The sequence below is a fragment of the Cetorhinus maximus genome, chromosome 4, assembly GCF_964194155.1.
Source record: "Cetorhinus maximus chromosome 4, sCetMax3.hap1.1, whole genome shotgun sequence".
Taxonomy (NCBI): domain Eukaryota; kingdom Metazoa; phylum Chordata; class Chondrichthyes; order Lamniformes; family Cetorhinidae; genus Cetorhinus; species Cetorhinus maximus.
In genome coordinates, this window is record NC_135882.1 from 163,279,373 (window position 1) to 163,295,274 (window position 15,902).

Genomic DNA, 15,902 nt, shown 5'->3' on the forward strand with positions numbered 1-15,902 from the left:
ATGGTGGAGCAGACTCAATGGGTTGAATGGCCTACTTCTGCTCCTACGTCTTATGGTTTTATCACCCCTTTCCTCAAACCTGTTGTATTTTGGTTGTGACTAGCTAAAGAGCGGTTGCAGGCATTTATATGTCTGAACACTAGCTGGGTTATTGTATGAACATAACTATTTACCGATATACAAGACTGCGGTATTACTCAGTCTCAGCCATGAGCTTTCTCCTACTTCATCCAGAGGCTTAGCCATGTGACTCCCTCTTGTATCATCATGTGGGGTGGTGCTGTTTCTCCAGTCCCATAAGTTAACCCTTTCAGCCCTAAACACCCTAATTCTACAAAACCACTCCCATCTCTTCCGTCCTTGCTGCTCATTCCCAGTCCACCTTTCCTCTCCCATGAGTGTGTTGTCACCTCCCAGATCCAACTCTCTGTGTGAATCTCCCAGTGAGCTTTCCCCACCTCCACTTTACTGAAATGGCTTGAAGCAAAGTCACAAGCAACATTCTCTGTGACTGTGAGCATCGTCCATTCACCTCTCTCGAGTCTTCAACCCGATCAATCACACGGTCATCCTCTGCCCTCTTCACTTAGTTCCACTCTTACCTATGAAATCATGCCTAGAGCATCTCTACGACAACAGCCTGCATTTATATGGCAACTTTAAATGAGGCAAAATGTCCCAAAGTGCTTCACAGGAGCATGATCAGACAAAGATTGACACTGAGCCAAAGAAAGGGAGACGAGGGCATGGGACCAAAAGCTTGTCAAAAGAGGCAAATTTTAGGGGGGGTCTTAAGGGAGGAGGAGAGAGAGTAGAAAGTCTGAGAGGTTCGGTGGGGGGATTTCCAGAGCTTAGGCCCCAGGCAGATGAAGGCACGACTGCCAATGTTGGGATGAAGGGGGTTGGCCAGAGTTAAAGAGATCTTATAGGGCTGTCAGATGGAGAAGGGTCCCAAGACAGGAAGGGTGCAAGGCCATGGAGGAATTTGAATGAGAGAATGAGAATCTTTAAATGGGGGAGTTCAGGGACCAGGAACCTCGGCCTCAGTCCAGGATCCTACAAGACTTCTTCACTTCAAAGGTCTCCATGCCAGCTTCCCAAGCTTTACCATTCACCCACTTCAACTTGTTAAAGCTTTGCTGCCCGTATCTTGTCCAGTACCCTATCAGTACTCAGTCCCCCTACCTGAACAATCTGTTCTAACCGACCTTCATTCATTCTCTATCAATTTCAAAATTGTTGCCCTCAACTACAAGTCCCTCTTTGGACTTGCCTTTCCTTACTTCGCAACTTCTTCCCCCACCCCCCTCAGGGGTAAGTAGGGCAGTGGTGAAAGAATTAAATTAGCTGGACGATAGGAAGGAAAGATCCCCGTTTTAACTAAAATGGTGTAATAAAATGACCAGCTACACAAATGGGCTGGTGGGAACAGTTACAGAGATCAGAGCTCTGTATATAAATGCACGTTGCATAAGAGATAAAACAAGTGAGGTAGAAGGACAGCATTCATTTTAGGAATATAGGAAATCGGAGCAGCAGTAGGTCATTTGGCCCCACGAGACTGATCCAGCATTCAACTAGATCATCCCTGATGTTCTACCTTAACACCATTTTCCCACACTATCCCCATATCCATAGATATCATTAATAACTAGAAATTTATCCACCTCTGTCTTGAACATACTCAATGACTGAACCTCTACAGTTCTCTGGGGTTGAGAATTGTAAAGCTTCACCACCCTCTGGGTGAAGAAATTCCTCCTCATTTCGGTCCCAAATGGCCTACCCCTTATTCTAAGACTGTATCCCCTGGTTCTAGATGCTCCCCAACCAGGGGAAACATTCTTCCTGCATCTACCCTTTCAAGCCCTGTAAGAATGTTATGTTTCAATGAGATCAGCTCTCATTCTTCTAAACTCTAGAGAATAGAGGCCCAGTTTCCTCATTCTCTCTCCATACACAATCCCGCCATCCCAGGAATCAGTCTGGTGAACCTGACTGATCTTTAAGGCTATGATGTAGTAGCCATTCCAGAGATGTGGCTACAGGTTACGACTGGGAGTTAAATATTCCAGGCTGTAAGATCTTTAGGAAGGGCAGAGAATTTGGAGAGAGAGGAGGGTAGCAATATTGCTCAGAGCCAATGGCAGCCAATTCATACAGAGCAAGATCTTGCCAACAGCAATGTGATAGGTCCAAGTAATCTGTTTTTGTCATGTCGGCTGAACGACAATTATTGGTCAGGACACTAGGCAGAATGGCCCGCTCTCCTTAAAAATAGTGCCACGGGATCTTATACAGTCAACTGAGATAGTGATGGGGACCTTGGCCTGAAGTGACACTGGAAAGATGGCATCTCCAACAATGCAACACTCCCTTACTACCAGGCTGGAGTGTCAGCCTAGATTGTATGCTCATGTCTCTGGTGCAGAGTTTAAACCCACAACCTTCTGACTCAAGCGAGAAGAATGCTACCCATTGAGCCACAGCTCATTTGAGATCATTTAAATTCCTTGAATATATTCAGAGTAGTTTTCTAGAACAATATGTGTTAGAACCAAAAAAAGGAACTGGCTGTAATGAATTTAGTGGTGAGTAAGTACATAGAATTATTTAACAATCTGACAGTAATGGCGCAGTTTGCAATTAGTTACCATAAAACAATTGAATTTGATATTAAATCCGACAGTGAGAAGGGAGAATCACCAACTAAGGTATTAAATTTAGTTTACCTTACTTAAATTTAAGTAAATTGATCTAAACTGTTACTCGGTAAACCCACAAACAATGGAAGTTAGAAGTATTCAAAGAATTAGTTGGTATGGTATTAAAAAAGTACATACCCCTAAAAAGCAAAACTCCACTTGTTAAACAATCATGGTCAACAAATGAGCTAAGAGGCAATATCAAGACAGAAGAAAAAGTTATGCCAGGAATCAATAATATATAACATTCAAGGAAAAGTGGTAATCCAGTGCGCTGGGAAAGATGGGAAAAGCCAACAAAGGGATACAAAGGAAGAGGTAACAGGTGCAAAATGGAAATAAACATTACAAGGGCACATCAAAGCTAACAGCAAAAGATTTTATAAATAGTTTAAGAGAAAGAGAGCGTGAAAAGGGACTGTGGGCCCATTAAAGACGGATGCAGACAAGATTATAATGGATAATAAGAAAATTGCAGACTTGTTAATGTAGACTTTGTTTACACAGCAGGATGAAGAAGATAAAATATCCAAGCCACTGTCTGAAAGGGTGGTAGAGGCAGAAACCCTCATAACATTTAAGAAGTATTTGGATGTGCACTTGCGCTGCCATGGCATACAAGGCTATGGGGCCTAGTGCTGGAAAATGGGATTAGAATAGTTAGGTACGTGTTTAACCAGCACAGACTAAATGGGCCGAAGGGCCTTTTTCTGTGCTGTAGACCTCTATGGCTCTATGACTAAAGAAAGCAGAGAAGAAATTGTACATAGCATCTTTCATGACTTCACGATGTCCCAAAGCGCTTTACAAATAATGAAATATTTTGAAGTGTAGTCACAGTTGCAATGGAGGAAATATAGCATTTAATTTGCACACATCAAGCTCCCACAAACTGCACTGAAGTAAATAACCAGGTTATCCATTTTAGTGATGTTGGTTGGGGGATAAATATTATACTTCCCATGGTGAATACTAGGTAAGTGGCTATGGAGGTGGCATGGGGAGTATGAGGGGGCATGGAGATGGTACGGGGTCATGGGGTGGCCTGGTTGTATCAGGGGCATGGAAGTGGGTGGGGTAAGCAGTGAGGGCTAGAGGGCCTAGCAACCTTTTATACAACTGGACCAAAGTTTCAGAGAACCAAGGTAGGCCTTCTAAGCAGCCACCTCAGCACTCGCCTGCCTTCGTGGCTACCTCCAAACTTCCTCTATAGGTGGTGGGCCCAAATCCACCCCCCCCCCCCCCCCCCCCACCCCCCCCAAACCCTCCACCTCCGCGAAATAAATATATGGTTGGCTGGGGCCCTTTTAAAGAAAACAGGTCTGCTGAGTAGGGAAATTTTCCAACTCAAGCTTCCTGCATCGATGGCAAAAATCCGGCCCTCGAAATCAAATTTGATTGTTTAATGGTAACTCTGTGTGTTCTGCTCCGTTACCGTCAGATTATTAAATAATGCCACGTGGTCACTCACCACTAAATCCAATACGGCCAGCTGCTTTTTTGCTTCTAAAACATATTTCCTAAAAAGCCATCCTGAACAAATTCAAGGAATTTAAATTTAAATGGTTTAAGATCTCATCCAAAAGGTAACACTTCTGACAATGCAGCACTCCCTTAATATTACATTGTAAGCGCAGCCTAAATGATGTGCTTAAGTCTCCAAACTGGATTTAAATTCGGTAACCACAGCAGTAGGAATACAGCACAGATCCTCTGGAATCATGCCAGAGCTTAAACCACTGAATTATGAAGACGGATTGCATAAACCTGGCTTTTATTTCCTCGAGATTAGAAGGTTAAAGGTGATCAGATTAAGGAATTTTTGATAGGGTCAGCGCACAGAGAAACTATTTCCTGTAGTGGGGGAATCTACAGGTATGGTAGCATAGTGGTTACATTACTGGACTATGCAATGTAGAAACCTGGACTCAATCAGGAATATGTGAGTTCAAATCTTACTGCTGTGATTACTGAATTGAATTCAATTTGTTAAATAAAGTCTGAAATTTTTTTTAAAATCAGTAATGGTGAGCATGAATGGATTGTCATAAAAACTCATCTGGTTCACTAATGTCCTTCAGGGAAGGAAATCTGCCGTCCTTACCTGGTCTGGCCTACATGTAACTTCAGACCCACAGTAATGTGTTGACTCTTAACTGTCCTCTAAAACAGCCGAGGAAGTCACTAAAGCAGAACACAGTCACTTCCTCTGGGATTAGAGAATATACATGCTAGGCTTTCCAGAAATACCCAAATCAATGAACAAAAAATCCAGGACAAGGTGGCATGATCTCAAAATTGGACCTGGGCCATGTAGGAGTGAAATCAGGAGACACTTTTTCCACCCCACAACACGGAATGGAAATCGGGAAATCCCTCCCCCAAAAGGCTGTGGATGCTGGTTCAACTGAAATTTTCAAGACTGAATTTGTTGAAGGGCATTAAAGGATTATGAAACAAGAGCGGTTAAATAGTATTGAAGCACGCAAGAAAATTGGATGACACAGAACAGGCCCGAGGGGTTGAATGGACTGATGCTGTTCCTATATTCCAACTCTGGCCTCTTTAACACCTCTTCTCCCTTCATCCCACCTTCAACAGCACAGTTTTCTAGCCTTGTGGGGCCCAGGATGCTCTCCCCCTTCCTGAAGGCCTACCTATATTTGGCTTCAGTCAGCAATCCTGGCCCCCCTGCCTCCCTCAACCCCCCCTCAATACCCCCTCCATACCCTCAACCCCCCCTCTCCCCCTCAACCCCTCCTTCAACCTCCCCTTCAACCTCCCCCTCAACCCCCTCCTTCAACCTCCCTCCTCAAACCCCTCCTTCAACCTCCCTCCTCAACCCCCCCTTCAACCTCCCTCCTCAACCCTCCCACCTCAGCCAACATTTTCCTCCCCTCTGGCTGACGTGCGGATCGAGCGTTGTTCATAATTAATGGACCGAGCCGGTCAAATCCCCTTGTTATTCCGGGGAATCCCAACGTTCGTCCTGAAATCTGTTTGTTTGTCCTGTGAAAACGAGTGGGTCGCGGCCACCACCCCTGGGTTGGGGTGGGGGTGCTGTTCTCCCCTCCAGCCCGGATAACTGAATAATCTTTCGGAGGGAGGGGGGTATATTTCTCTTTAAGTCTCCATATCTCTGTGATGTGCAAACCGGGGGCTTTGCTGATTAAACTCAATGAGTATTTTTGCCAATAACCGAGTTGATGTTTTATTGTTAATGATACCGTCCCCCACCAACCCAACAACAACAACAACAACAATAACAACACCTCCCCCCACACCCCCTCCCCCTCTATTTTAACCCAGGCATTGTCCTGATTGTCCTGCTTATTACTGACCCATTGATCAGTAATTATTATTATTATTATTATTGTTGTGCTGCTCTCTGCCCATCTCTCGCCTTCCCAGCTTGTTTATCCGAGGCTGGACTCATCTCCCTGCCTCAGGAGGAACCTCCCCGGTCACAATGAACCCCTGGTCCCTGTCACAGACCCCCCCTTTACCCCAGGTGTCTGCACACAAACACTCACACTCACACACAAAAACACACACACACACACTCACACTCGCTCCTTCTCGCCTTTTGTTATTGTTCTCCCCAGGCTTATTTCAATCCTTCACTTTTCTTTCTTAAATTAAGAAGGATCTTTCTTCTTGATTTAATCTCCCCTCCTCCTCCTCCTCCTCTATGCAATACAATGCCTTGTTTCCCCCTCCCGCCCCGGGCACACTCTCTCGTTCCACAGGCCCCTCTTGTTATTGCTGAGCTCCGCCGCCCAGTCTCTTCCCTTCTCCAAGCTACCGACTCCTTGTCTCCCTCTGAGGCTCCTTCTCCCCAAACACTCGCATTCGGGATGTGCTGGAGGGAGGGTTGCAGCCAGTGATTACCCCCACCCCCCCCCCCCCCCCGGTCTCACACAGCACCATAATACCCCCTGCCCAACATCTTACCCTGACATATCACCCCCCTGCCCAACATCTTACCCTGACATAACACCCCCTGCCCAACATCTTACCCTGACATAACACCCCCTGCCCAACATCTTACCCTGACATAACACCCCCTGCCCAACATCTTACCCTGACATAACACCCCCTGCCCAACATCTTACCCTGACATAACACCCCCTGCCCAACATCTTACCCTGACATAACACCCCCTGCCCAACATCTTACCCTGACATAACACCCCCTGCCCAGCATCTTACCCTGACATATCACCCCCCTGCCCAGCATCTTACCCTGACATAACACCCCCTGCCCAACATCTTACCCTGACATATCACCCCCTGCCCAACATCTTACCCTGACATAACACCCCCCTGCCCAACATCTTACCCTGACATAACACCCCCCTGCCCAACATCTTACCCTGACATAACACCCCCTGCCCAACATCTTACCCTGACATAACACCCCCTGCCCAGCATCTTACCCTGACATATCACCCCCCTGCCCAGCATCTTACCCTGACATAACACCCCCTGCCCAACATCTTACCCTGACATAACACCCCCTGCCCAACATCTTACCCTGACATAACACCCCCTGCCCTCTTTATTTCTTGCTTTTCTCTCGGCCAGAATGTTCACTCAGTTTATTTCTTGCACACTGGGTTTCTTCTGAGAATCAGGCGCCTGAAACTCTGCCCCTTACCCACCCCCTACCCCCCTCTGCCCCTTACCCACCCCCTACCCCCCTCTGCCCCTTACCCACCCCCTACTCCCCTCTGTCCCTTACCCACCCCCTCTGCCCCTTACCCACCCCCTACCCCCATCTGCCCCTTACCCACCCCCTACCCCCATCTGCCCCTTACCCACCCCCTCTGCCCCTTACCCACCCCCTACACCCATCTGCCCCTTACCCACCCCCTCTGCCCCTTACCCACCCCCTACTCCCCTCTGCCCCTTACCCACCCCCTACTCCCCTCTGCCCCTTACCCACCCCCTACTCCCCTCTGCCCCTTACCCACCGCCTACCCCCTCTGCCCCTTACCCACCCCCTCTGCCCCTCTGCCCCTTACCCCCCTGCCCCTTACCCACACCCCCCCCCCCCCCTGCCCCCAGCCAGCAGCTCGGTTCACGCTCAGCTCTCTCTCTCTCTCCGCTGTTCCCGCTCTGGATTCCGGTCCATGTCTTACCTGGGTCGGCCCGGATGCTGATGTTGCCATCCCGGTGCAGGATGACCGACCTGGCTCCGCTCAGCCTGTCCCAGAAAGGGTGCCGGTTGGCGGGCGGCTCTGCGGGCGGCTCTGCGGGTGGGTGCCCGTGGCCGTGGCCGTGCCGGGGCCGCTGCCGGTGCCGGGGCCGGGGCCGGGGCCGCTGCCGGGGCCGGTGCCGGTGCAGAGTGCTGCAGCACTGGAAGCACACGGCCCAAGCCTGCTCCTCGTTCAGGGGCTGGTTGTAGAGTTTGAGGATCTGCTCCAGGGACAGCTCCTGGCAATCGGCGTCCGGCTGCACCGGGGCACCGCCGTCTGCTGCTGCCGCCTCTGCCTGTGCCGGTGCCGGGCTGCCGGAGCACTGCTCTGCCATCGTCCCCGCACAACCAGCCTGTGTCTGTCTGTCTGTCTGTCTGTCTCTCTGTGTGTGTCTGGGTGTCTGGGACAGGCTGCAACACAGGATCAGCCCCTACACCATCGGCAGCAGCAATAAAACCAGCACCATCGTCTCCAGCCACTGCATCATCTGCATCATCATCATCCCAGTATTAACAACAGCACCGCAGCCAAGCCTGGCAGCTCCTGACTTCCCTCACACACACACCCAGCCTCTTCCAGCGGCTTCTCATTCAATCCAATCAGATGACCTGGTTCCTCAATGCCTGGGAGACGCCGTGTGGTCCAAGCGCCCGTCGATGTCTTTTAATTTGCTGCACTTGCACGTTTTTCGCTGTGATTTATTCATCCGTGGGGATGTGGGTGTCGCTTATTGCCCACCCCCCCCCACCCCCCCCCCCCCCCGATTGCCCTTGAGGAGGTGGTGGTGGTGGTGGTGGTGAGCCCCACCTTTCCTCCTGATGCGCTGCAGTCCATGTGGTGTAGGTACACCCACAGTGCTTGTTAGGGGGAAGGGAGTTCCTGGCATTTGACCCAGTGAAGAAACGGTGGTGTATTTCCAAGTCAGGGTGGTGAGTGGCTTGGAGGGGAACTTGCCCTTCTCCTTCTAGGTTGTAGAGGTTGCGTGTTTGGACGAGCCTTGGTGAGCTTCTGCAGTGCATCTTGTAGATGGTACACACACCGCTGCCACTGTGTATCGCTGTTGGAGGCAGTGAATGTTGAAGGTGTTGAATAAGTTGAGCTGTTTTGTCTTAGATGGTGTCGAGCTGCTTGAGTGTTGTTGAAGCTGCACTCACCCAGGCAAGTGGGGAATATTCCATCGCACTCCTGACTTGTGCCTTGTAGATGGTGAACAGGCTTTGGGGAGTCGGGAGGTGAGTTACTCACTGCAGAATTCCTAGCCTCTGACCTGCTCTTGTAGCCACAGTATTTATATGGCTAGTCCAGTTCAGTTTCTGGTCAATGATAACCCTCACAAAGTTGATAGTAGGGGATTCAGCAATGGCAATGCCATTGAATGTCAAAGGAAGGTGTTTAGACTGTCATGAAGCTATTAATGTATATAATATTTTGGAAAATATTTTTCTTTTAAAAAAGAGGTTTAGTCTGCGGGTGCATCATAATTGGATTAAAGCCAGCTAGTCTGGTTGCTTTGATATGTACTAGTTTTGATATGTAAGAAAGATAGCGTGCATTTGCATTTTTTGAATGGAGCATTCAAGAAGAGGGGTGAAAATTTGACGCCTTTCTAGCAGCCACCAAGCAATATGCTTATATTACCAATAAAATTGGCACAATGAATGGGGTTTCATTGTTAAAAGGTAAAGTTCAAAGAGACTGGTGAGACAATGAGAATTTGAATTCAATCAGTGGTGGTAGGTATAACTTCAGTAGTTTTCGGTTGTGCAGGCAGAGGCAATGTAAGATCAAAAGGCAGCTGCAAACCTCCAACTGGCTCCACAGTGAAAAGAACCTCATTTTGAATTTGTAAGGTGAAAATGCTTTGCCTGGTGTTTGGTTAAGTCTATGGGTTGCTGTTGCCTTAATGGAGATTAGTTTGGGAATTTGTTAAAAGTTATGATAGTAGTAATTTGTAGCCATCTGTATATATATTTTTAACCTGTGTAAATTAATAAAATGTTTCAATTAGTTTAATTGACAGAATTGACAGTCTGATTCCTGAATGTAGAGTCACATCTCAAACATAACACTTAAAATTATAGATGATGACATTGTTTAAAGTTTCCCTCTAGGACTTTTTAAAATAACTGCTTTACCAACTACATCAGTCATAATAATTGGGGGCTTGTCCGGGATAAATTATATTTCTAATTGCTCAATTGGTTATAAATAGGTGAATCGTAAAGCTTACGAGTACAAGAGGCACTTTGAATTCAGGAGTTGGTGAGGTATTTTAGAAGTGGTGAGACTGAAGATGGATTTGGCAATTGCTAAGACTTGTCTGGGAGTAGAAGAGATAATTCTGAGTAGGTTGGAGAGAATAACCAAAAGTAAGTTAACAGAGTTGGTGGATAAGTTACAATTGGGGTTACCTGCGGGAGCTAGGAAATCTGATATGGTTAAAAGTACAGCACAGCACCTACAGTTGGAAGTGAAGCCTGATACTAGTGAGTCACAGCTGGAGGTAGTGAGTCTTCAGTTACAAATGAGGACACTAGAATTTGAACAAGCAAAGGAACTGAAAAAGCTTGAATTTGAAGTAAAGGATAGAGAAATGGCTTTTAAAAGGGAATTAGAGATTGTGAAGATAGGGAAGGAGGAAAGAGAAGAAGAAAGAGAGAGAAAATTCTAACTGTAAATGTTGGCAGTTAGAAAAGAGATGTCAGTCGGTGAGGAAGGATTTATCTCTCAAGTATAACCCAGTGGGAATATGTTTAAATTTGTACAAGCTCTTCCAAAGGTTGAGGAAACAGATATTGAATCATTCTTTATTTCATTTGAGAAGATAGCTAAACAGATGAAATGGCCACAGGAAAACTGGACATTATGATTTCAGTCTAAGTTGTTAGGTAGGGGGCTTGAGGTATATAGTTCACTTTCAGAAGAAATGTTGGTGAATTATGATGTGGTGAAAAAAGCTATTTTGAGTGCATATGAGTTGGTCCCTGAAGCAGAAATTTGGTGCTAACTGTAGAAGAGAAAATTGAGGTGTTTTCATTGTAATAAAGTGGGGCACACAAAGTCAGTGGCCAGGATTTTCCCCTCGGCGATTTGGGGGTGGGGCCCACTCGCCGAGGGGAAAATGACGCGGGATGACATCGGGAGGAACCTAAATCTTCAGGAAGGCGGGCGGACAGCGAAATCAACTGTCCGCCCGCCGACCTGTCAATGGCCAATTAAGGCCATTGACAGGCTAATTAACCTTGTTAAAGACCCTGCCCGGCCAACCTTAAGCCTGGTGGGCAGACCAGGCACCCCAGCGGGCTCCAGATTATTCATGAAACTTCATCCATTGGCGGGATGAAGTTTCATGTCCATTTTTTAAAAATTCAATAAACTTTATGTGTTTCTTATTAACATGTCCCATCTCGTGTGACATGGTTACATGAGGGGGACATGTTAATAATTTTAATATTTCTCTATTTTTTGACTTTTCTTACTTGTCAGTCAACTCCCTGAGACAGCACTTGCCCGCCGCCAAGCTGGTGGGGCCCGCTCGCCCACCAAGGGCAAAATTCTGCCCAGTGTGTTGGAGGTTGCAGGAAAGATCTGTAGGAATTATTGGGGTACAGAAAAGCTCCGGAAGTAAAAGTACTGTAGGTTCTGAGGTTTAGGCACAGGAGAAACCAATGGTTTGTGTACAGGTGAAACAGGGAGAATCAGTGAAAGGTAAAGAAGTGGGAATGTGGTCATAGTTTACTCAAGAGAATTCTGAGGAGCAGGTCGCAGAAATGTTTAAAGACTTTGTATGTGGAGGGAAAGTCTTTCATGTGTACAGGGTGGAGTGGTAAAGATGTTAAAATATTAAGAGACACAGGGGCTAGTCAGTCCTTAATGTTGTGGGATAGTGATATTTGTTGTTCAGAGGGAGTGCTACAAGAGAAGGTAATAATAAGCAGGGTTCATGGAGATGCTAAATCTATTCCGTTGTGGAAGGTAAATTTAAAGAGCAGATGGAAGACAGGTGAGGTTATAGTTGGAGTGGTAGAAAAATTGCCCGTTCCAGGGGTTCAATTTATTCTGGGTAATGATATAGCTGGGTCACAAATGTGAGTAATGCCTGTTGTAGTTGAGCAGCCTGTAGAAGTGTTTTCAACAGAAGTGCTACAGAAGGAACATCCTGGATAGTTTCCTGATTGTGTTATAATGAGATCAAAAGCCCATCAGGAAGAACAAAATGAACAAGATAAGCAGGCAGTTTAAAGGCAAGAAGAAAGTGTTGAAATCCAATTGGCTGGCACTGTATTTAATAACAATGTTCAGGAGGAAGGAATGCAGAACAGTTCAGTTGAAGTGTTTAACTCAAAGAGGTTAGTGGATTTACAGAAAAATGATTTGCAATTAAAACGATTACATCAGAAAGCTTATTCAGAAATCGAAGCAAAATGTATTCCAGTAGGTTATTATATTAATGATGAAGTGATGGTTGGATCATGTCTCAGCAAAGGAAAGCTGAAGGGAGGTGCATCAGACTGTTATCCCATTAGGTTATAGAAATGAGATTCTGAGGATTGCTCATGAAATCCCAATGGGGGGACATTTAGGAATTAGGAAAACACAGGAAAAGATACAGATGGTTTTTTGGCCAGGATTGCATTGGGATGTAGTCAAATTCTGTGGAATCTGTCATATATGTCAAGTAACAGGAAAATCACAAGCAGTGATTAAGCCGACGCCTTTAATTCCAATACCAGCATTTGAAAAAACTTTTTACCAGGGTTGTGATTGATTGTGTAGGATCCTTCCCTAAGACAAAAAGTGGAAATCAGTATTTATTAACACTAATGGATGTGTCTACTAGGTTTCCTGGAGTGATGCCTTTAAGAAATATTACAACTAAGAAGATTGTGGAGGAGTTAATTAAATTTTTCACAAGATATGGCGTACCTAAAGAAATACAGTCAGATCAGGGGGTCAAGTGTCATGTCACAGCTGTTTAAGGAAGTAATGAACAGTTTGGGGATAAAACAGTTTAAGTCAACAGCTTATCATCTGGAGTCACAAGGAGCTTTGGAAAGATGGCATCAAACTTTAAAAACTATAATGAGAGCATACTGTCAGGATAATGCACAGGATTGGGATACAGGAATTCCATTTTTGATATTTGCTAGTAGAGACGCTTCTAATGCATCAACTGATTTTAGCCCTTTTGAACTAGTTTATGGTCATGAGGCAAGGGGACCGCTGAAATTGAATCATGAGAAATTGGAGGGTCAAAATTCAGAAACTACTCTCCTGGATTATGTATCAAATTTCAGGGAAGGATTGAACAGAACATGTGAGTTGACTAGGGAACATTTAATAGCCTCACAGCAAGTGATGAAAGTGAAAGCAGATAAGAAAGCTGAAACTCACAGTTTTGTTTCTGGAGAGAAAGTATTAGTTTTGTTACCAGTACTAGGGGATTCATTAAATGCAAGATTTAGTGGGCCTTACAGGATTGAAAATAAATTGAGTGAAGTAAATTATTTAATAAATACACCAGATAGAAGAAAGAAGCAGAGGGTGTGTCATGTAAATTTGCTTAAAAGGTCATTTGACAGAAAGGACCAGCAAAAAGAAGTGTTAGTGACAGTGGATAATGAGAAAGAGGTAGAAGTGTAGGATTCTGAAATTGACTTTCCTCTAATCAAATTGGATAATGAGGGGGTGCTTGAAAATTTAAATGAAATATTGAGAAGTGTCAAAGTGATTTGGAAAGGCTATTACAGTCACACAAACCTATTTATGGAAATAAGTTGGGAAAGACACATTTAACTTTATATGATGTATTTATAGAAATATCATCTTCAATAAGGCAACAACCTTATAGAGTAAATCCAACAAAGTTATCACAAGTACAAAGAGAAATTGATTTCATGCTTCAAAATGATATTATTGAGTCTAGTTGCAGTAACTGGAGTTCGCCTATTGTACTGGTACCAAAACCGAATGGAACACAAAGACTGTGTGTGGACTATCGAAAGGTGAATGCGGTAACAAAAGCGGATTCATATCCCATACCACAGCTGGAGGATTGCATTGAGAAAGTGGGAAAATCGAAATTTTTCACAAAGATTGACTTGCCAAAAGGATATTGGCAGGTACCATTGTTAGAGAGGGCAAAGGAGATATCAGCTTTCACAATGCCAAGTGGATAATATCAGTTTAAAGTCATGCCATTTGGTATGGAGAATGCAGCTGCGACATTTCAAAGACTGACAAAGTAATTGCGGGTCTAAGCAATTGTGCGGTTTATGTTGATGGTCTAATTGTTTTCAGTCAGACCTGAGAGGAGCATTTACAGCACCTGGAAGAATTATTTACTCAACCACAAGAAGATAATTTGGTGATGAACGTGGCTAAAAGTGACTTTCCAAAAGTGTAAGTTACGTACCTAGGCCATACCTTTGGACATGGTAAGGTGGCTCCGAGAGTTGCAAAAGTCAAGGCTATCGCAGATTTCCCAGTGCCTACAACAGAATGAGAAGTTTTGAGATTTCTGGGCATGAGTGGGTTTTACCGGAAATGTGTACTAAATTTTAGCCAAGTGGTTGCTCCACTGACTGAACTTTTAAAAAAGAACAAGAAGTTTCAACGGACACTCGAGTGTCAGAAGTCATTCGTTTGTTTGGAAACTGTATTAACTACAACACCAGTTTTGGTTGTACCCAATTATGCCAAGCAATTCAAGTTGGCCGTTGTTGAAAGCGATATAGGCATTGGGGCTGTACTCTTACAAGAAGATGACACTGGAATTGGAAAACCGATGGGGTATTTTTCACGGAAGCTGAATGTACAAAAGAGAAGATATTCAACGATCGAAAAAGAGACTTTGAGTTTGGTGTTGGCATTGCAGCATTTTGAAATTTATGTTGCAAACAATTCATCAGAAACAATCATTTATATAGATCATAATCCTTTGAAGTTTTTGGACAAATTTCGAGACAAAAGTGTAAGGCTTTTCAGATGGAGTCTATTATTACAACCATTTAATCTAAGTATTATACATATTGCTGGAAGAGAAAATCTGCTCACAGGTGCATTATCAAGAGTTTGAAGCTTAAAGGGAAATGGGACATTTTTAAAAAAAACCTGGACACTGAACTGGAGTGATTTCTGTTGATACCAAGGACTTGTGTATATATATATATATTTATTTATTTATGTTAATGCTTGTATCTGGTAATGTAATAGTGTAATAAGTGTAGGAGATGGTGTGAGATGTATTATTAAAATGAAGTTGTCTTTTAAAATTATGATGGTTCATTTTTCAATAAGGAGGGGGATGTCATGAAGCTATTAATATGTATAATATTTTGGAAAATATTTTTCTTTTAAAGTAGAGGTTTAGTCCGCGGGTGTGTATTAATTGGATTAAAGCCAGCTAGCCTGGGTGCGTTGATATGTACTAGTTTTAATATGTAAGAGGTAGTGTGTATTTGCATTTTTTGAATAAGCATTCAAGAAGTGGGGTGAAAACTTGACACCTTTCTAGCAGCTACCGAGCAATATGTTTATATTACTAATAAAATTGGTACAATGAATGGGGTTTCATTGTTAAAAGGTAAAGTTCAAAGAGGCTGGTGAGACAATGAGAATTTGAATTCAATCAGTGGTGGTAGGTATAACTTCAGTAGTTTTCGGGTGTGCAGGCAGAGGCAATGTAAGATCAAAAGGCAGCTATAAGCCTCCAACTGGTTCCACAGTGAAAAGAACCTCATTTTCAATTCGTATGGTGAAAATGCTTTGCCTGGTGTTTGGTTAAGTCTATGGGTTGCTGTTGCCTTAATGGAGATTAGTTTGGGAATTTGTTAAAAGTTATGATGGTAGTAATTTGTAGCCATGTGTATATATGTTTTTAACCTGTGTAAATTAATAAAATGTTTCAATTAGTTTAATGTAAAACCTCAAGAACTGATGCTCTGATTCCTGAATTTAGAGTCACATCTCAAACATGACACTTAAAATGATAGGTT

At 44.4% G+C, this 15,902-nt stretch overlaps 1 protein-coding gene across 1 annotated transcript in view; it reads right to left on the bottom strand.

Moving 5' to 3' along the window:
• LOC144680000 (protein spire homolog 1-like) overlaps nt 1-8,255 on the bottom strand; it is a 276,542-nt gene extending 268,287 nt beyond the window's left edge. Inside the window, exon 1 of the mRNA XM_078541063.1 lies at nt 7,849-8,255. Coding sequence (XP_078397189.1) covers nt 7,849-8,239 — 391 coding nt within the window. The 5' untranslated portion in view covers nt 8,240-8,255. The remainder of the gene's footprint in view (nt 1-7,848) is intronic.
• Between the last annotated feature and the right edge of the window lie 7,647 nt (nt 8,256-15,902).